Below are 22,084 nucleotides of genomic sequence, written 5' to 3'. Positions count from 1 at the left end.
AGGGTGGCTCCTGCAAGTCAAAGCAACCATTGTATAGGCGGAGACTCCACACAGCGAACTTTCAGAGGCTGATTATGGTAAAGGAAGACAGGAGAATACAGCTACATATAATATAATATTACTTTCTCTCACTTCTCACTGACAGCCCCACTTTGTACAACAGGGGACACGTGACCACCCCAATCACAGCCGCCAGGACACTCCCCGCCCTTCTCTCCTAGGACCCGCCCCTCACTCGCAGGAACCCAATCAAGCGCTGACGTCACACCACTCTTATAAGGCGAGTGTGGGAGGTGGTAGAGGAATCGCAAGGAGGAGCTGGTGAGTTTTCAGGGTGGGGGCGGAGTCTCAGCGGGATGTCATCACACCTGCTGTTAGCGGGCGAGAAGTTTCTTTTTAGGTGGCGCTGATGTCCTTTGGCTGTCTTGTCTTTGTAGTGTGATCTCTCTACCGACCGGGATATCTGTCATCACTCTGCACCGGAGACTCCGACATGGCTTCCAACGGTACCGACACCTCCGATCTGACCGAGCAGAGCCCCGAGCAACAGGTGAGGAGCCCGGGGAACCCTCTGTTACATTGTATCCCCCGGACACCACTGTCTGCTGTGTATTCTATCATTCCAGGAGCGATCCTGTGTAACATTGTAACCAATCATCTGTATTGTGTATTCCAGGATCTGTCCCCTGGGGATAAGAATCATGTATGTGTTCATCCATAGACAGATCCTCAATACACATGACTGTTACAATGTTACACAGGAGCTGATATTTCTATATTACAGTAATAGGATCTGTTCCCAGGAACTATGAATGTATGTAACATTGCAACCATTCACCTCTATTGCAGGGTGACCTGTCCATTGGGGGTGCTGCCTCCCCCCCCCCCCCCCCCCCATCCCTGCGTCTGGCCCCCCCTAATCTCCATGCAGGGTGCTGGATGCATGGATGGATTCCTATGGTCGGGTTTTTTTTTTTGCTTTTTGAAGCACGTGATTAGAGCCAGAGGCTCCACTAGGCTTCAAAAAATAGGGTGGGCTCCGGGAGCAGAGCAGTGCGCCCTGAGCCCACCCAGTTGTGTGACAATAGCGAATGAATATTTTTTATTTTCACATGAATTCTCCTCCTGGCCAATCAGGAAGTGGGTCCTGAGACTCGTTTCCCAATTAGCCGAAAGAAGCCATGCCATTGGCCGAGGAGAGAGGAGACACAGGAGACCGATGGGGAAGCTGCCGACTGCCCTCATGTCCAGGGTGAGTGAGCCGGCCACAAGGGGGGGGGGGGCGGTCGTATGGTGTGGTCCATCTGCTGCTCCCTCCCCTGGGCCATGGAGCACCTGCCGCCACTGCATTATTGTATATTAGAGCAGTGGCCTCCAACTGTGGCACTTTATATGCATGTATGCTGCCTTTGTGGGTCCCCCGTGATTTAAGGTACTATTCCTCCCACTGATGGGGTACTACCCCCCCCCCCCTCCATGATTTAAGGTACTATTCCTCCCACTGATGGGGTACTACCCCCCCCCCCTCCATGATTTAAGGTACTATTCCTCCCACTGATGGGGTACTACCCCCCCCCCTCCATGATTTAAGGTACTATTCCTCCCACTGATGGGGTACTACCCCCCTCCTCCATCATTTAAGGTACTATTCCTCCCAATGATGGGGCACTATTCCTCCTCCCCCCCCCCCCATGTTTTAAGGTACTATTCCTCCCACTGATGGGGCACTATTTCCCCCCCCCCTCCATGATTTAAGGTACTTTTTCTCCCACTGATGGGCCACTATTCCCCCCCCCCCCTGATTTAGGGTACTATTCATCCAACTGATGGGGCACTATTCCCCCCTCCCATGATTTAAGGTACTATTTCTCCCACTGATGGGGCACTATCCCCCCCCCCCCCTCCATGATTTAAGGTACTATTTCTCCCACTGATGGGCCACTATCCCCCCCCCCCCTCCATGATTTAAGGTACTATTCCTCCCACTGATGGGGCACTATTCCCCCCCCCCCCTGATTTAGGGTACTATTCATCCAACTGATGGGGCACTATTCCCCCCTCCCATGATTTAAGGTACTATTTCTCCCACTGATGGGGCACTATCCCCCCCCCCTCCATGATTTAAGGTACTATTTCTCCCACTGATGGGCCACTATCCCCCCCCCCCCCATGATTTAGGGTACTAATCATCCAACTGATGGGGCACTATTCCCCCCCCCCCATGATTTAAGGTACTATTTCTCCCACTGATGGGGCACTATTACCCCCCTTCATGATTTAAGGTACTATTCCTCCCACTGATGGGGCACTATTACCCCCCCCCTCATGATTTAAGGTACTATTCCACCCACTGATGGGGCACTATTTCCCCCCCCCCCCCATGATTTAAGGTACTATTCCACCCACTGATGGGGCACTATCCCCCCCCTCCACATGATTTAAGGTACTATTCCACCCACTGATGGGGCACTATTCCCCCCCCCCCCCACACATGATTTAAGGTACTATTCCTCCCACTGATTGGGCACTATTCCCCCCCCCCCCCCCATGATTTAAGGTACTATTCCTCCCACTGATTGGGCACTATTCCCCCCCCCCCCCCCATGATTTAAGGTACTATTCCTCCCACTGATTGGGCACTATTCCCCCCCCCCCCCCCCCCCCATGATTTAAGGTACTATTCCTCCCACTGATGGGGCACTATTTCCCTGTTTTCTCTGTCACAATCTGAGACTTGTCTGTAATTTATTCCCCCTCCACCTTGTGTTCCACCTCCTATTGTGTGAAGGTTCCCATTTATACAGGTCATGGTATAGCTAGTAGCTGGTCACATTCAACTGAACTTCTATGTTGGGATGACATCACTGCTTGTCCAAGCTGCTGCTTTGGTTCACCATATCCTCTCGGGTTTGGCCTTCATGTTTGACTTTATAGGGCTGGTGGGGTAATAGTAACTCTGATATCTGATAATTGTAGGCAGGCCTGGCCAATGGTCCTGGTGCCCCAGCTAAGCCAGTGAGACCCAGAAGTGAGGGGAGAAGAGCTGCAGACGTGCACAGCTCTAGGTTTGAATGAGGGCTCAGGTAAGTATAAGAGGGGGCGAGAGGCCAAAATGCTTAAATCTTTTACATTAATGCACAAAATGCATTCAGGTAAATGTTTGGGCTTTAGAATCGCTCTAAGTATTCCATGTGTGGATATTTTTACATTAGTCCAGCTTGTACCAGTGTATCTATGCATGCTCTATACCTGTGGGATCCATCTAGAGTCTGGATTCACTGTATTTGCACTGCTACTTCAGTGATCTCCACTAGCTTCTTGGCCCCATGCTGATTGGCTGCCCTTCATGTTATGCCTAAATGCAAGTGAGCATAATGAAGGAATTCCTAGGCAGAGGTTGCCTTTAGTGGAACCTATCACAAAAATGCAGATGGCTCCATTAACTCAATTTTGTTCCCTTTTTTTAATATGATTTGTAGCGTTATCTCCATGACTATCAAATAGTTTGTCTATTTGTCAAAGAGTCTCCATGACTCTCTGTAATCTCATTGGCAGCTCAGGAGGTGGAAGGCCTGGATTTGATTTTAAGGGTGGTCAAATGTCTCCTTCTGGATCACAGGAATGCACTTAAGCTGATTCTGGGTCCTGAAAGAGCAAGCTTATGTTGGAGCCACTCTAGGCTCTGGAAGGAACCTGACCATGTTCAGATCCACCCAGATGCCTGATCAGCAGCTGGCTCTGCCTTTCAGCATGCAGCTAGCTGCTCCCCTTCCTGGCACTCTGTAATTACTGGAGGGGCAGGGTGAGTACAGTCACTGCTGTTCTCCAAGCAGACTGAGAACTCAATGATCAGCAGTCATGCAATTGCTCAGTTCTTGGGCTTGGAGCTGGCAAGGGATAGCTGCAGAATTTTCCCATGCTGCAACATTGGTGTGAACTATGTTTGCAAAAATGTTTTCTACAGTTCGCTTGTGTCTGTAAATCTGCGTATTTAACTTTAAATTTTACTCAAGGGTTACCACCTACTTGAGCACTTTTTTTTTTTTTTTTTTTTGTTAAGACTTACCTGATTTGACTTTGGGTTTTGTTGCTGGATTTGGATAGATCATGTAGTCACTTTTTTCTCTCTAGAATTTGGTGGAACGTGTTGCCAATATACCCCTAGTGAGCTCAGCCTACAGTATGGTCAGTGGAGTATACACCTCTACCAAGGACAGTCATCCCTACATCCGCAGCGTGTGCGACGTCGCTGAGATGGGAGCAAAGACCTTAACTGGGGCTGCAGTCACTGGATCAAAGCCCATTGTAAGCAGGCTGGAGCCACAAAGTAAGTGATATTTGCATTGGTTATACAAAGTAAACATTACTGGACACTTACAGCCAGCATAAAAAACTGAATTGAAAAATGTCTAAATATTAAACCCCAGTTCTTGCTGTAACCTTCATGTGAATTGCATTTCTGTGCAGCTCGCATGTAATCAGTGTGGTGTAATTTGATCCCATTTATTCTGAATAGGTTCAAATCACACTGCTTTGCTCTTAGGTATATGCACCTTTTTTGGCTCTGTACTGCAACTGGATCAACATGGTGGTTTTTGTAACGTGATCCAGTGCAGGCAGACTGCACTTCTTTTTTTTTTTATTTTTTTTCTGGTCATCGAACAAACTGTACTACAACCTTTATTGTAGGTAACCCTGGATATATATCATTGCAGGGTTTTCTTTTATGGGAGAAAGCGTTGTTTGTGTGAGGGAGTCTACCACAAGAGCTCCGTCCCATCTGCTCAGGGAAAAGAATGGAGGCGACTGTTTTGCTGAGAGGCAAAGAGTGATGATTTATATTCCCATTTTTGGGTAATCCAAGTGAAAACCTACTGATTTAGAGTCCAGGCACCCTCCCTTACGGTTCTGCTGAGGAAGTCTGCCAACTGGTTCAACTCTTAGAGGTGAACAGCTGAAAGGGAGAGAACCTAGGCTTGGGCCCACTGAAGGATCCTCTCTGCCAACACCCACAGGGGACTGCTCCTCTTTCCCCCTTGTCAGTTGACACAAACGACTACCTTGGAGTTGTCCGAACAGACCTGGATTCTGTGTCCCTGTAACTCCCCCTGGAAAGCTGAGGGCCAGTTCTACCCCCCTCAGAAAAGGGTTTTACAGGCTCTGCTGTGCCAAGCCTTTTTTGGTTGTTAATGATCCCCCAAACACTAGCAAGGGTAAGAATCAGCAAAAGGGGACAAATGTTTCAGGAGAGGCATTTGGTTAGAAATCTTGAAAATAGGATAGTTTTTGCTATTCCATCAAATTGCCCTCCTTCCCAAAACAATCCTAGCTATTAGCACAAGAGAAGTCCTTGAGTGTAAGGGATTTCAATGCAGAGCTACAATATTTGATCCAGAAGATCATTTGAGTCATCTTACAAGGTCTGCTCTAGCCTGGTGGATCCAGTCGCCAGCTTTGTGTCAGGGGCAAGTCCTTCCTGCCAGTGTTCTGGACGGTCACCAGGTGTCAGGCTGGGGTGGGGTGCTGGGGAAGCTCTGAGCCCAGGGGACTTGGTCGACAGTCTCCTTGCCAATCAATATTCTGGAGCTGAGCGATCAAGCCTTGCCTGTTCACTGGACGATTTAGCTACACGTCTCTGGTTCAGATACAATTGACAATGCCATGGCTTACATCAATCAAGGGGGCACTAAGTGTCCTGGCGGCCACAGAGGTGGCTGAGATTCTGGTTTGGGCGGAAGTTTATGTTCTGGTTCTTTTCGCAGTCCACATTCTGGGTGTGGAGAGATGGCAGGCAGATTACTTTAGTCAGGTGTTGGATCAAGGGGAATGGTCCTTTCATCCGGAATTTTAATTTCCTGTGTCCAGTGGGGGACTCCAGAGGTGGATCTGTTGCGTCTCGCCTAAACGGGAAAGTTCAGTGGTTTGTGGCCAGGCCTCGGGATCCTCTGGCTGACTCCAGATGCTTTGGTGGCTCCTTTGGAGCCAGTATCGGCTTATCTATGCCTTCCCTTCGCTCATACTCCTGCTGAAGTTTCTTCGCACAGTGGCTGAAGGCATTCCGGTCGTTCCAGTGGCACCAGACAGGCCCCAGCGGTCTTGGTATGCAGACTTGCTGTCTCAGAGACCGATCTTCCATCCTGCTTTACAGTCGCTGGCTTAACAGCATCGCTGTTGAGGGATAGAGGCCTTTCCTACACTTTTTTGAAGGCCAGGAAGATCTTTCATCTTACATGGAAATTGTACATTTCATGGTGTGAATCGCTGCAGCTGCACCCTCGCTTCTTTGCTATAGCTAGGGATTGAGCAGCGATTTGGCTTTGGGCACTATCAAGGGCCAAGTGTCGGCCTTGGCTAGTCACTTCCAACATCTGTCTGCTACTAATGGCTTGATTCGCACCTTTGTTCAGGGGGTTCGTCATCTGGCTTCTCCGAGGAGATCCCCGTTGCCTTTTCTGTTCTTCAAAAGCCTCCCTTTTAGAATACTTGGGAGATTTCTCTGCTTTCTTGCAGAAGGTTGCCTTTCTGGTGTTTGTTACTTTTGCTTGCAAGAGTGTCTGCGTTGGCGGCGCTGTCCTGTCTGCCTTATTTGGTGGTACAGAGATAAAGTGGTACTCCGACCTAATCCGTCTTTTCTCCCTAAGGTGGTGTCAGCTTTTATCTCAATGAAGACATTGTTGCCTGCCTTATGTCCTAGGCCTAAGCATCCTAAGGAAATTGCCTTGCACTCTCCGGATGTGGTTCAGGCCTCGGTAGTGCAAGTTTGTAAAGCAGCGACTTGGTCGTCTGTGCACACTTTACAAAATTCTACAAGGTTGATTTGTTGGCATCTTTAGATGCTTCCTTTTGGCCGCAAGGTTTAGCAGGCTGAGGTTTCGTAAAAGAATCGTTATTTTTCTTTAGGGCTGTGTGTGTATGTGTGTATATATATATATATATATATATATATATATATATATATATATATATATATATATATATATATATATATATATATATATATATATATATATATATATATATATATATATATATATATATATATATATATATATATATATATATATATATATATATATATATATATATATATATATATATAATAAAAATTTTTTTTTTTTTTTTTTTTTTTTTTTCTCCTGGGTGAGCTCCTGTTGCTCTGAGCTTCATGTTACCCAGTTTAGCCTTTGGAGTTAATACATTATCTGGTTCTTCCCTTCCCACCCCTCCATGCCTACACTGCTTTGGGACATCCCAATGGGATAAGTATGAGAGCTGTGTCTGTCAATGGAGGATGAACTGGATTTTTGTAATTACCATAAAATCCTTTTCTCAAGTCCATTGGCAAGACGCAGCACCCACCGCTCTGATATGGGGAGGGTTTTTGTATCTCACTACTTTACAATTAACTGGTTTGCTGGAGCAGAGGGTGTGGGGTTATGCCTATGGGGACAGCCCCATGGGCGTGAAACTTTTTTTTTTTTTTTTTTTTTCTCTCTGTGAAAGAATGTTGTGCCAAGCAAATTGATAACTAACATGTCATGCTTCAAAACTGGCGCTTCAATATTGTGCACTCTTGGAATGGCAACAAACATTGGTACTTAAACTTCATAGGCAACGCTTTAACAATTTCTACAGGTTACCAGTTAGAGTTGGTTGTCTAGGGCTAAAATGTTTGATCTCGCTCTAACAATTGCACAATGCCTCATGTGTGGTTTGAACACAACTTGCATATGCTTCTGCTCACAAGCTCGGCGGAGCGCTTTAAATCTTCCTGTTTTTTTTTTTTTTTTTTTTAAAACAATAACCATACAATAGCGAAGCTGCACTCATCCAATACATATAGCAGTAGGTCAATAAATTGTGTGTGTGTGTGTGTCAGGTATAGTAGGATTATGGAGATATACACAAAGTAATTAAAAGTGACTTCAGTGCTGTAAACAGGGTCTCTGTATATGTGGTGCTTTTGCAAAAATTATAAGGTGACTGCAGTGCCAAGCCTACAATTGGGTGACCCTAATGGGTGAAGTAAAACAAGTGATCTATAACCAATTTTTATCATAAAACAAGATGGTACAGGTGCTGTAGATTCAATCGGAGTAAGGTCTCTTCCTATTGTATTTATCACTATCTTGAATCCACCTTTGTCACTTGAATCACCGGTATCGTACTACAGTGTTTTTTTTTTTTTTTTTTTTTTTTTTTTTGTAGTAGCACTACCAAGCACCTTACTCTTATCTACAGCACCTGTACTATCTTGTTTTATGATGATTTGGTTAGATCACGCTTAGTTTTACTTCACCCATTAGTGTCGCCTAATTATTATTGTATGATTTTTTTATTTATTAAGGATTTATATATAGCCGACAGTTTGCACTGCAGTCACGTTCTAGTTGCAAAAGCACCACTTAAGCACCTTATCCAGAGACCCTGTTCACAGCACTGAAATCACTTTTAATTACTTTGTGTATCACCATAAACCTCCTATACCTGTTGTAACATAAATGTCAGATATGGAATAGCTTTGCGTTAGCGAAATATGAATTGAGTAATCTGTAGAAATACATAGTGAATTGTAGATGTAATGTCATTTTGGGTTAATGTATTATCACACATGTCCTGTTAGTAGCATTTGAAAGGACACAGCTGGTCTCTGGCATAGAGTTGACACCTCGTTGCCAATTAAGGTCCCCCATGCAATTGAACAAAAATTTTCACCTTCCGGGAAGCTTCAAAGGAGAATGCTAGTCATTTTGGCTGTGGAAATCAGCAGGAGGTGGCCATAGGCTCCAAACAGTCTACAAGCATGGAGTGATACCATAGATCAAAGGAATGTATTTTATCTCTAATAAAAGTTAAAATATTAGTGGTAGAGGGATGAAAATAATTCCTTCTTGTGGCTCACGTATGAGGCTACGAGTACATATAAATCTGTGTCTGTGTTATGGGTGGGGTCCTGGAGAATTGCACAAAACCATTGTATGGCGCCTGATTGCGGCAGGCAAGCAGTGTTTGGTACTGTCGCGACCAGACCGATGCGCTGGTGTCAGAACTCCTATCCCTGGCCCAGCAGTCAGCGCCATTCTGGGCCAATTGAACTATGGTCAGTCAGAACACAGAACATCCTGTGGGCTGAGATGGGGGCAACCCCTTGTGGCTGATTCGTTAAGGGCTAAAGTCCAGCCCGCATCAATATTCCAATAAATTGGGAATCTGAGATTTGCACATGGTTCTTCCTTGAAGCCAGTTCTGAACTGGGGAGTTCCGCACGATTTCCGGTATGCTTCTGCCAAAGAGATAACCTTAGGTAAAGTTGTTTTTTTTTTTTTTTTTTAACTGCTTTTGTTTTGTATATATTTTATGCACTGCCCACTTTCAGGATATTAAATTATAAAATTAAGGGACTTCTGTGTACTTAGCTAGGACTCATACCTCCAGAGAGATAGTTTGCATTTTAGTGCCTAAATCGCTTGATATACGCTACATGCCAATCTGTATGCAATTGCACTGTGTGTTGTCAGATTGCATGCAGATTGTACACCAGACGGAGATCTGTGTGTGTGTGTGTGGTGTCCCAGCAAACCAGTCTGCGGATAAACTGTTGGGTGGTGGCAGGCTGGCAGGCTATCGGGTGTGGGGACAGTGGGAAGAGTGATTAACACAGGGGTTCCAGCTTGTAGGATAGCTGGAGGAATCCTAGTAGTGTGTGTGGTAATTGCTAGACTGCTCCCCCACCATTATAGAGTGCACCAGATTGTATGTAAGATTTGTATCTGCCTGTGTGTGGTCAGCCAGCTGGATTGGAGTGGAGTCTCCCTCTAGTGGTGACCGAAGGCAGTGCAGGCTGTGAAAGTATTGCAGCCAACCTTATTACTTAGTAGGAATTTTCTTTATTTCCGTTATCCCCTTATCTTCCCCAGACACGATTCATCGTGTCTCGGTTAGCTAGTCGCCGTGGGCGTGGTCTAATTGTGACACCTGTGTATTATATACCATTTATTGACCTACTGTTATATGTATTGAATGATCGCAGCTTCACCATTGTATTTCTAGAGCTATTCAGTGTTTTTTTGACAAGGCTGAACTAGGAGCTGCAGCTTTCCCTTGCTGTCTGCTATCTCTGTATTGTCTCATCTCCGTTGTAGTGCAGGGGTTCTCACTCGGTTATTTTTACACTCCCCTTTAAAGTGTACACTTTTATTCCTTCCTATTACAAGAAATGTAAACCTCCCTTGTAATAGAAATAAGCAGGACAGGTCCTCAATGTCGGGTTTGTAGTAAAGGGCCTGCCTGATTGCCTACAAAATTTAGTCTTTAAGTGTTGCCTCCATATTGTATAGTTTTGGTAAATCTAAAGGAAAATTGAAGAATGTATGGCCAGCCTAAAATTGTAGGATTAAACATAGCCTTTTATAGCAAACCCATCTCACAGCAGTCCTGGCTGAAGGAGTACTGAGAGCAGAGGACCTTTAGTATAACTAAATGCACAATATTGAGGTTTCAATCCCTCTCCACCTCATACAAAACTAGTTTTTATTGTGGTCTGCCCCCATTAAGGAGATTCACCATCAATTTGTTCTGTTTACTATTCTCAAATTCCACATTTTGGGTTGTCCCCAGAGAAGTAAGAGGGTAAATTACCCAATGGGGACACAAGTTCTGGTGACCTAGGTGTCCCCAAGGGCTTTTCTTTCAGGAATCTTCCCTCACTTCCTCTTTGGTTATGGAACTGGAAGTGAAAAAAGCCTTGTAGTGAGACACATGGCAAAAATAGAGGGGTTATAACCTTTCCTTGCTATATCCAAAATATTGGGGGGGGGGGGGGGGGCTGCCTAATCTGCATCTAGTAAGATGAACCTCTGCTACCACAATCTGCCAATGAAAACTGCCACTTGTGTAAGTCAGGGGTTCTGCTCCTTTTGTCAGGTCTGGCATTGCTGCTACTCTAAGTCTCTAGAACCCCATATTTAAGTGTTGTGACTTATGTAGGGTCGATTTTTAGTCTTCTAGTGCTCAAAGAAAGCAGGTCGTCAGTTCTGCATGGATTGATATATTAACCTTTTTCAGTTGCAGCTGCTAATGACCTGGCTTGCAAAGGTCTGGATAAGCTGGAATCCTCTCTGCCCATTCTCCAGCAACCAGCTGATAAGGTAAGTGCCTACTACATAGTGGTTTGAAATGCTTGCAAACATTTCATTGGTGGTCCCCTGACTTGCATCTGCCAGTCTAATCAAAATGGATCTAATACTTAATGCATCCTCTGCATAAAGGTAAACCTTTTGGTTTATCAGAACTCCCAGGCCTCCAATTATACTTGCCTGGGCAGATCTCGATCCAGCAGTGTGAGTGCTCTTGGCTTTGTCCTTCGTTACTGGTCTGAAAGCAGTGGGAGTCATTGGCTCTTGCTGCTGTCCGTCAAAATTGGACGAGAGTGGGGCAGAGCTGCCCTGTCTGTCAATGGATGCAGATAGGGCAGCTTGAGAGGGAGATTGCCTATGGTACTTTTTCTGCATTTGTGTAGCAATTCCAGAAACCAACAGAGCAGTGTAGGCAGCTACAGGTGTTGGTTATAAGGTGGGTGTATGTAAAGGTAGTGTTGGGGGGGGGGGGGGGTTGCATAGTTTGAGCAAATTTGACATATTGGGTACAATTTTAGAAGGGATCCTGTTTGTAAATTATAGTCGGGCTTTAAGCTTGGCAAGTGTAAACTTGCAGAAAAAGTCCACCTAACACTAAAATCCCTGCATCTACAGACATCCACAATCTTAACACTATCTAACCCTGTGAAGAAGAAATTGGTATACATAACTTTTTTGCCAATTCAACCCGATCCCACACTGAGATGTCAGTGGCGGCTTCGTTGTGGAGCTGGGTGCAGAGGACATAGCCGACAACAGAAGCCCCATAGTAAGTTTATGGTTAACATCGCTGTTGTCTGATGTGTCCTCTGCAGCAGAGGGGGTAACTAGAACCTTCAGGGCCCCGGTGCAAGATACCATGAATGGACCCCTGGCTGGGGCCCTTCCCTTCAAGCCTGGGGATCTTCCCACTGATCCTGGGGCCCTTTACTCTCATTGCTGGGCCCAGAGACAGCAGAACAAAAGTGAACTACAGGAGGAAAAAGGAAGACATGCTGCCCCCACCAACCCTCCTATCCAGGTGTACAGGGGAGTTGCACAGGCCCCCTGGAGCATGGGGCCCGGTTGCAATTGCAACCCCTGTAGTTGCGCCCCTGCTCTGCAGAGCTTCCACTGCTTGAGATCTGACTGGATTGGCTTCAAAAAGGTATGTATAACATGTATTTGCAGGGTTAGGTAGGTTAGTGTTGGACTGTCTTAGTCACCCTAACACTAAAATATGTTCTTAATTTTAGGAACTTTATTAATGCAGCTGAATGTTTCATTAGGGAGCCCCATCTTCTCTTTAGGTCTTGGACTAGTGGAAGTGTACTATAATAACCCTGTTATACCCATTTGCTTAAAATATCCAATAAGTTTTTTTTTTTTTTTTTTTTTTTTTTAATGGAAAAGTTTATTTGTGCTGCAAAAATACAATACAAAAACTCATTAACACGAGAGTTACACACTTGTGAAACACTTAAAGTGAAACGAGATATACCTTCACCGTACAATGATACAATATAAATATCTCACTCAGCAGCACCCTGCCCTGGTAATGTATAGATTACATCCTGTCACTATGAGCAATAATCAATCATCCATACCCCGGCCCCACCGCCCCCCCTAAAGACTTCAGAAAAAATTAAATCACAAAAAATGTATACATTAAATGTACGATACACTCTAACCACCGACTCCAAATTTTATCAAATTTCTTGACACCCCCTGTGTTTATAAATCAATAGTTTATAACGAAGAGCAGAATTTATTTCCGTGATCCAGTCCTGAAGAGTAGGGACTGATTCACGCATCCACTGTCTGGCTACAAGTTTACGAGCGCTAAAAATAGATTCCTGAAGAAAAATGGTAAATGTATCAATGTCAGTCAGGGAACAAACCTAACACACAGGGTAAAACATCCAACTGTAAGGGGGAGCCCATATGATCGTGCAAAAACTTAATAACCTGTGTCCAGTAAGCCTGAATATCCAGGCAAGACGAAATGAGATGTATAAATGTACCCGGTTGCAGGGGGCAACAAGGGCAGGAGTTATATGACCGCCTATATTTCGATATTCTAAGCGGAGTAAGATGAGCTCTATGCAAGATGTACAGCTTAGTCACACGCTCTGAAAGTTTGGGCGAAGCCAACCTAGGGCCCATCAAGATATCGTCCCAATCCATCTCATCCAGGGGACCTGTATCCGGGTCACCTGGCGATCATCCTCAACACCACGCAATTCAATGTGTAAGGATGAGATAAGACCCTCATGCGTTGCGTGTCGCCCAACAGCACCTCAAGCAGAGGGATATCTTGTAAAACAGGGAATTGTGCATGTAATGTGTGACGCAACTGTGAGTATCGAAAAAACATATGCGGAGGGAGATCATACTCGGCTTTTTTTTTTTTGTTTATGGCACTCCTTACATTTCATAACTCATTTCATAATGAAACAGTCAAAAAATGTCACTTCATGTTAACACTGACTCCCATCACACTCTCTTGCGCTGCAGCTTCCCAAAGGTGGGTATGAGTAGATTGCTATGTGTGGTTCCATAAGTGCTTCTTGACAGTCTCACTACTGCATTTCTTGCAGCAGTGATGTGTATGAAATCTTTGATGCATGATAAACCTTAGACTTTAATTTTCTGATTTCTGAACCCTGAGCTGACTAGTAAGTCTTCTGCAAGAGAGGGCATGTTCTACTTCACTGAAATGAGTGGGGGGGCTGATTGCAAAGTTGGTTTTACTTGCAGTGTTAATTTTGGCAGCAAATTTCAATTTAGTTTTAGTCTTAGTCTTAGGACTAAAATGGCATTTTAGTTTTAGTCCTATTTTAGTCTTCTGCAAGTGTTTTAGTTTTAGTCGTATTTAGCCGACTAAAACTCCAGTATATTTTAGTCGACTAAAACGCCCTACATTTTAGTCGACTAAAACTCATTTTAGTCATCTATAATCAAATGGGTGTAGTTCAATTGTAATTTGTAATGCATTATTTAAGCATTTCTCTACAATTTCCAAACTCATTATATACTACTGCTGGTCCTGGAGTGAAAAATCTAATATGTTTATTTATGCTTTGAGCATGCACCAGTGTTAATTTATGGCAGCAAATTTCGATTTAGTTTTAGTTATAGTCTTTTGACTAAAATGCCATTTTAGTTTTAGTCGTATTTTAGTCATCTGAATTGTGTTAGTCGACGAAATTAACACTGTTTACTTGTCAGTCTCACTTGTCAAGCCACAGCCTACAGTGGGCCAAACAAAATATGACTTGTTCCTAACATAGCCAAGGCAGGGAAATATGCAGTTGTATAAGAATACAAAGTGTTGGTTCTACCATAGCCAAGGGGGAACCTACAGTGGGATGAACAAAACAAGACACCTGAGTACTTTGACCTTTTGAGTAAACCTTTTTTCTCCCACCCCACAGGTGGTATCTGATGCCAAGTCTCTGGTGACAGGAGCTCGTGATGCAGTGGTTATTGTAGTTACAGGCACTGTGACAGGTGCTCGGGATACTGTAACTGGTGTGGTGTCTGGTGCTGTGTCCGGTGTCATGGGCCTGGCAACAGGAGCCATTCAGGGCAGCATCAATGCCACTCGATCTGCAGTTCCCACAGTTATGGAGTCTCATGTGGGACAGTTTGTGACCAGCGGTGTGGACACTGTTTTGGGGAAAACTGAGGAATGGGTTGATCATTACCTTCCCATGACAGATGAAGAACTGTGTAAGTAGCTAAAGCAGCCATATGGAATAGTTGGGTTGTATTTAGTAAAACGCCACAAACTAAGAGGTTGTGTTGCAATGGTCATGTGCTGCTTCTCCTTTCCTGTCCAGTCAAAACGGTCAAGCCCTTTAAGTGATAGTGAATTGCCTGTATCAGAGCTTTGTACCTTTTTAGCACTGACAGAAATGTAAGTTCTCTGGGAGATGTAACTACTTCCACCTTGCACGCGTTCAATCTGTTTGCAGTTTATTGAACCCAAAACCAAAGATGTTGCTGCTCAACAATCATTTAGAGATGGTGTCTGCATTCGTTTTTTCTTATGGGTTTTTCCCTCTCAGCTGGTGGTTTGGCCAGTAACACCACCTGGCATGTCCCCACTCTGGATGAAGGGCCCCTTGGACAGCAGCTTTGTCAGTTGGAGGGTGTAAATGTACTAGAGCAGGTTTAAATAGGCTAACAAACTGAAAGCTAAACTCCACCTGTTTGCTCTTAACTGCTTATACATATTAGATGGTTTACTTTTGGGTGCGGGGGTGTTAACATCTGATTGTAAGAACCCCTGGCAGTGGTCCCTGTAAATGGATACATCTGTAGAAGTTTGTGTGGGGTTTTTTTTGTGACTTGCTGGCCAGATCACCAGGTGAAAAGTCACCAAGCCAATGCAGCCATCGCATCTAAAATGGTATGCCGCAATGTTTGCATTTGGGTTTAACGCCCCATCTCTAGACTGAAAACTGGGAGATCAAGCACCGATCGCTCTGCTGTCCTCAGTCTGCAGAGACTGCCAGTCACCACTCTCTGCCCCTCCAGCACTCACTAGAGCGCTGAGCCCTGGAAGGGACCGGGGTGGCTGGTTTAGGATCTTAGTGGATCACTAAGAGGCTGAGCTGTTGGTCCAGGCTTCTAGGCAGATCTTGACCATATGGTCTGGATCTTCTTAGTGCCTGGACCAGCTCTGTCTGCTAATAGGTCACAGGAGTGCAAAACCAACTAAACTCGTTTGATCCATAGAAGTAGAGCCAATCTCTTGGAAGACCATGTGTACTTTTTTTTTTTTTTTTTGGCAATGCTTTAGAACAGTGGTCCTCAACCCTGGCCTACAGGGCCCACTAACAGGCCAGGTTTTAAGTATTACCTTGGGGAGATGCAGACTAGAATACTGCAATCACTGAGCAGCAAATGATATCCCCTGAGATGTATTTCAGTTATCTTGCAAACCTGGCCTGTTAGTGGGCCCTGTAGGCCAGGGTTGAGGACCACTGCTTTAGAACATATAGTAAATGGGGGGTCATAAACTCACCTAGTCTAGGTTGCAAAAAGCATACTAGGTTGCAAAAAGCATACTAGACTAAAGACTTATTCCAGGTCTGTCATTCACCCACGCTAGCCAAGTAACGGGTACAGTTTATGGGAGGCAGGGTAAAGCAGTCCATACTTGACACTCACAGCCGCACCCGAAAGAGTCAATAATTCAGAGCAGCCAGTGGCCAGGCCCCTGCACTGTCATGCATCATGCAAAATGATGCATGTATTGATGGCTATCAGTTGATCCAACCAGAAACCCATCATGCTCGTAGCATCTGTAATGAGCCAACAAGGTGGCTGCACCAAAATCCCGAGTAATGTTTGCCCTGCCTAGTTCTCCCTTGCTTAACTACAGAAAACCTTAATCTTTTATGAAGAGTGGGCGAGGGAAGTATCCTGTGCTCAGGGTTATTAAAGCAGACTTTTTTTTTTTTTTGTAAAATTCCCATCAGCTTCAGCATGCACCTCTGAACAGGAGGACAAAACCTTTTCAAAATGGTGGTGTGGGAGCACACTGGCTGCAGAGAAGCAGTGTGGATATAGGCAAGCATACAATGTGTCAGTGCTTGCAGGTGGAAGGGGGTTCTCTTTAAAGGAATGAATCTTAAATCTGCATATATTGCAGTGGTGTATTGTGTAGGGATTTTGCCCCCTAACCTTCACATTTCTGTTGCTATAAAGGTTGAGGATGTTTTAGACTATGTAAATACTTAATGGGCATAGTCCTGGGCACAGGTTCACTTGAGTGTTCATGAGTGAATATTTGTAATTTTGGCCTCAAGATTTGGTAAAGAGCTCTTATCCCAAAGACTATACTTGATACTATGTACACAGATCTTGTTACCTGGCTGAATGCGAACACTTGAGATGCGAGAGCTTGTTACCTGAGTTATGTAAATGTTTGGACTAATGCATTATGTCTGAATTATTTTTTTAATACAGCCAAGCTTGCATCCACTGTGGAGGGTTTTGAGGTTGCACCATTGCAGCAGCAAAGAGATCAGCAGACTTACTATGTGCGCCTGGGCTCCTTGTCTTCACGAATTCGTCACCGCGCATACCAGCACTCATTGGGCAAGGTGAGGAGCGCCCAAATGAACACTGCAGAGGTTCTGTCACAACTGCGTCAAACTTTTGATCTGGTAGGAATTATGTACATTAATACATGTGAACTCTGCAGCACAATTGAAAGTAGTCATTGTCTGCTTTTGTTCCCCCTCACATTATTTCAAGGTGGAGTCTTTCAATCAGAGTGTTCAGGGAGGAAAAGAGAAGCTGCATCAACTATGGGTGGATTGGAGCAAACAGCAGCCAAAAGCAGAAACCTCTGCTGCTGATGAAAATGGATATGATGATCAGGTAATGGATTATGAGAAATGTGGTCTGTATAAGATTTATGAATGTGGTAAATTTGGGATTCCTTCCAAGTACTAATATACATCATACATCTCTATTAAATAAAATAAAACATTTTTTTTTTCATAAAACCAAAAAGCCAGCGCCACTTAATTTTCCTTTTAATATGAAAACCAACCAAGTTAAAAATTGTGGGGCCACATGACCTAGGGCTGAGCATAGGTGACCCAAGGGACTGACGCCTGCACTCGCCAGATATTGGCATAGTCAGCTGGGAGTTGATCACAGGAAGTACAATGGACTTGTATGTATCAAGTAGTGATTGCCCCAATTCAGAATATGGCTTTTGGTATAGAGGACATAAGCTCAATGACTGTGGTAAAAGATCCACCTGACAGCAGCAGTCATTTGGTTCAAATCCCAACCATGGCACTACCTGCCTGGAATTTGCATGTTCTGCCTGTGTTGGTTTACTCCAGATATAAAGTCTGCTGGTAGGTTAATTGGCCCTAGTATGTGATTTGGGGAGCCTTGTATATTGTACATTCACATCAGTCCCTAACTGAGCCTTCATTCTCGCAGAAGTCCCTTACTGAGCTTGCAGACTATGTATATTATAGAAGTCCCTGTAATGGAGGACTGCCAATTGCCCTCTTCATAGTTTTAAAGTGTGAAGAATACAACCATGATCCCCAGCTTCCATCTAGGAGTACCATGCATCCATTTATTGTACCTGGAGTGGTGTTCCCAGGTTTTCCATTCACAGTACCTATGGCTCTCTGCATGTGTGGTTGGACTTGGGTAAAACATGGTTCATTTAAATTCCTCCCAGGCATAGGAGTAAGTGTCCATAAATATTACAATGTGTATTCAAGACTAATTGCACATCAAAAGTATGTGCATGCATATAGACAATCTTTAATGACTATTGCGTTTTTGGGGGGTTGTCTGCACCAGAATTGGCGATTTTCTGCAAATCACCCTTCAACTTGCAAACCGTTTTTTCAGGGCGTCATTAACTTGACACTCTGCAATCGGTTTGCATGAGTGGGTTGCGATTTTGATGCAGTGGGGAATCCGCAGTAAATTTGCACCATCTAGTTTAAACCGAAGCTAACACAACTGAAGCGCACAACTGAAGCACAATGAACCAGTGTGAAGACCTACATAGAATATTTTTCATGACCTTTATTAAAAATTAAAATATAATGCTATATGTCATCTTTCAGTTTTTGGCCAAGTGCATTTTCATTTTTTTTTTGGCACTGTAATTTCCATTTGGTGCACCTTCTAACTTGTCTTTTCTGTCCCACTGGGCATTTCTGCTGTCATAAGACTTTACTTTGTGAGTAATAGACTTGTCTTCTACAGGCCCTTGATTCCAGAGTACTCGGCATGACCCAAATGATGACTAAACAGCTTCAGACCACATGCTTCACCTTAATATCTGGGGCACAAGGCCTTCAAGCCAACATCCAGGAGCGCATGCAGCACCTGCGACAGAACGTACAAGAACTGCACACGTCATTTGCCTCCGTTCGCTCACTTGGTGATATTTCAGCTGGAATTCTGGCACAGAGCCGTGCTAAAGCCACTCAGGTTCACGAACACGTCAATGAGCTTTTCAGCTATGTAATGGCAAACACCCCTTTGACTTGGGTGGCGGGACCATTTGCCCCTCAGATTGTTGAGCGTCCAGAAACTCCAGAAGACCTCAAAGAATAAGTGACTGGATGCTCTGCTCTTTGTTTTTGTAAAGGGAGTTGGAGGGGGGAGATATGATTCTTAAAACAAAGGTGTTCAACACAATGTAACTGCACTTTTTTCCTAAACTAGCACTTTGTAAACTTCTGAAACTGCCTTGTATGATTGTCAAAATACACTAACATATGATCTGCAGCTGGTTTCTTGTGCACTTTGTGAGATTTAAAGGAAAGTGGGTTTCATTTGTATTAAAAGAGGTGAAAGGCTTTTTTTTTTTTTTTTTTTTTTTTTTTTTTTTGTGCCCTACCCCCAGGGCAAAAAAAAATCAACAAACCAGAGGAACCCAAAAGAAAGTGGCATTTTGGTAAGAGGTAGGCGAAGAATTTGCACTCCCTCCCCTGTTTCAAGCATCAAAGATGCAAAGTGATGCCAGAGTCAAGCGGGGGGGAGGGGGCACAGACTGTCTCACTATTTCCCAATTGGACGAAATCTGTTGGGCCATACATTTTCTCTTCTCAATCGAAGGCTACCGCCTAGAGTTCTCGTCCAGTCAAACCCCCCCCCACACACACACAAAAATTACATTTTAACACATCCTCCCCGGTATATGAGTCCTATTAAAAGGGATCCAGGAATTGGTGTTGGTGGAACAGCAAGTGGTAGTGCCAGAAGTTTAGCTTTACTAAGGCTTTTTACTCCCATGTGTCTGTGGTACCCAAACCCTTGGAAATGGCATCTTATCAGAAACCTCAGACTCTTTAACAAGTTCCTTAAACTAAGTTTTCCATGGAAGGTATTTGTGCAGTACCCAAAAACCTGTTAAAAGATGTTTTATGACAGATAGCTAAGGTAGTCATGACTGAGACATGACAGTGTTTTAATGACTACTCTGGATCTCAAGGATGCCTACTTGCATGTTCCAAATCCGGAAAACCAGGCTTTCCTGAGATTTGTGGTCGTAACCCAGAATGGGGTCTAATTGGCAGTTCAGGGCACTCCCCATTTGGTTTAGCGGCCAGTCCAAGGATTTTCACAAAGATCTGGAAGGTAGCTTATCTCCAGTGAAAAGGCTTGAATTCCTTACCTGGATCTACTAATATTTGGCCCTTCAGCAATCCAGGTGAAATCAGACACCCAGAAGGTGATAACAGTCCTGCAGATTCTAGGCTGGTTGGTCAGCATGGAAAGGTCATCCCTGGTTCCAGGCCAGGTTCAGACCCATTTAGTGCACGACTGCACTCAGACCTTCAATTCTTCCGCCTTTCCTCCTGGGACAAAAAGATTGAGTCCCTGGACTATAAGTGTAATCCTCACCCCTCAGGTAAAACATTACCTAAAATGATGGTCAGTACCCATCTGGAGCAGGGCAGGCCTTGGGTCAGTGGGGTCCTCTGAAAGTCACCACAGATGCAAGCACCTGGGGGATTGGGGGGCCCACCTAAAGGAAGCCAGGGCACCTGGAACAAAGTAGCCCAGGCTTCTTTGAATTTCAGGGAACTTGGAGCAGGGAGTGAAGAGCTCTAAAGACCTTTCGAGTTCCATTTCAGGCAAGGAGATTCAGGTCTGCAACGCTATGGTAGTAGCTTACCTGAAGTGCCAAGGAGGTACCAGGTCCAGACTCCTCCTTGACCTTGCCAAGGAGATGTGGTCTGTCTGCAATTCACATAAAAGGGAAGCAATTGGGAAGCGGATTTCCTCAGCCATCAACCAATAAAACAGGGAATGTAAGCAGAATTGGAAGGTTTTGGCTACCAGTCCAGAAACTTGGCTGCCCAGAAATAGATCTATTTGCCAGCTTCAAGAACAAGAAGGCAAGGTGATTTCAGCAAGGGGGGGGGGGGGGGGGAGAGTAGGAGGGCCCAGATCTGGCAGTTCGAGTTAACTTATGCCTTTCTCTCATCACTCGAGTCATACAAAAACTCAGTCGTTCCTTGGGCCTCATTGCATTTTGGTGGCTAAGGAGGGTGTGGTTCGTGGCCTCGAAGGCCCTATGAGTGGCGCCTCCTTGGAAGATCCCTTCCAGACCTATTCTCTCAGGGTCCAGTATTGCACCCCAGGCTGGAGTTCTTCCAGCTGCCGGCCTGGTTAGTGAGCGCTAGATCCTTAGATTGAAGGGTTGCTCAGACAGTGAGTCGCACTCCGAGTGGGGTAACGAGCAAGAGAGACTCTAAAGTTTGGAAAATTTTGTACTTGTCGTAGGCAGAAGTAGATTTAGTCTACCTCTGTCCCTGTAATCTTAGATTTCCAACAAGATTGGGTAAAGAAGGGTGTGGCAGTCAATAGTCTTCGGGTACAAATGGCAGCTATTTTTATTTTTTTTTCCATATGGAATGTTTTCCTTATTTTGTTCCCAAATCTACAATCGCAGCTCCACTGTGACATAGCCCCAGTGGATGGGGGGCTGGCCTGCACATCAAACTTCTTGCAAGGGTGCATACAACCTGTCTTCGGCCTGAGTCGCGGCATCCCTCTTGGCCCACAGCACCTACATTACGATAGAGTGGTGGTCTGTCCGGAGTGGTGCCCACCCTGTTCCTGGTGTGGTAAGTAGTTGTCCCCCCTCTACCCTTGGAGGTTTTTGGGGGGGGAGAATGTGGGCCCCTCCCTGGGATGGTCTGACCCACGGGCTCCTCTCCTTCCCTAACGGAACCCCCCCTTCTCGGTGGTCTTCTGCAGTCCTTGGTCACCCCCTATCTCCCCCCCCCCCCCATTGGGTGGACATACCGTTGTAGGTCAGTCTGGGGTGTTGAGCTGGCAATGGTGGGTGGGGAGCATGCCACTAGAGACTGGACGACTGATCTTTTGGAGGGGGCTGGGCCTGGTGGGGGCCCCTATCCTGTTGGATCGTTTAGCCTTTTATGCTCGCGTTC

The 22,084-nt window shown here is 45.0% G+C and overlaps 1 protein-coding gene across 1 annotated transcript; it reads left to right on the top strand.

The window, feature by feature from the left end:
• Positions 1-463: 463 nt before the first annotated feature.
• Positions 464-19,254, top strand: LOC309551089 (perilipin-3-like). The gene is made up of 7 exons (XM_082251537.1): positions 464-550; positions 4,132-4,327; positions 11,065-11,147; positions 14,552-14,849; positions 17,097-17,296; positions 17,388-17,513; positions 18,882-19,254. The coding sequence occupies exons 1-7, from the start codon at positions 494-496 to the stop codon at positions 19,233-19,235; spliced, it is 1,314 nt and encodes a 437-aa protein (XP_082107663.1). The 5' UTR covers positions 464-493; the 3' UTR covers positions 19,236-19,254.
• Positions 19,255-22,084: the final 2,830 nt, after the last annotated feature.

The sequence above is a fragment of the Pelophylax lessonae genome (genome assembly GCF_965119305.1).
Source record: "Pelophylax lessonae genome assembly, chromosome: 3".
In the NCBI taxonomy this organism is placed as follows: Eukaryota; Metazoa; Chordata; class Amphibia; order Anura; family Ranidae; genus Pelophylax; species Pelophylax lessonae.
This window is presented reverse-complemented; position numbering and strand designations above follow the sequence as displayed.

Excerpts from the sequence above, each read along its gene's own strand:
- LOC309551089 (XM_082251537.1), top strand. The coding sequence starts at position 494 with ATGGCTTCCAACGGTACCGACACCTCCGATCTGACCGAGCAGAGCCCC. Across the intron at positions 17,297-17,387 it reads TGCGTCAAACTTTTGATCTG|GTGGAGTCTTTCAATCAGAG; the intron begins GTAGGAATTATG and ends CATTATTTCAAG. Across the intron at positions 17,514-18,881 it reads AAAATGGATATGATGATCAG|GCCCTTGATTCCAGAGTACT; the intron begins GTAATGGATTAT and ends TGTCTTCTACAG.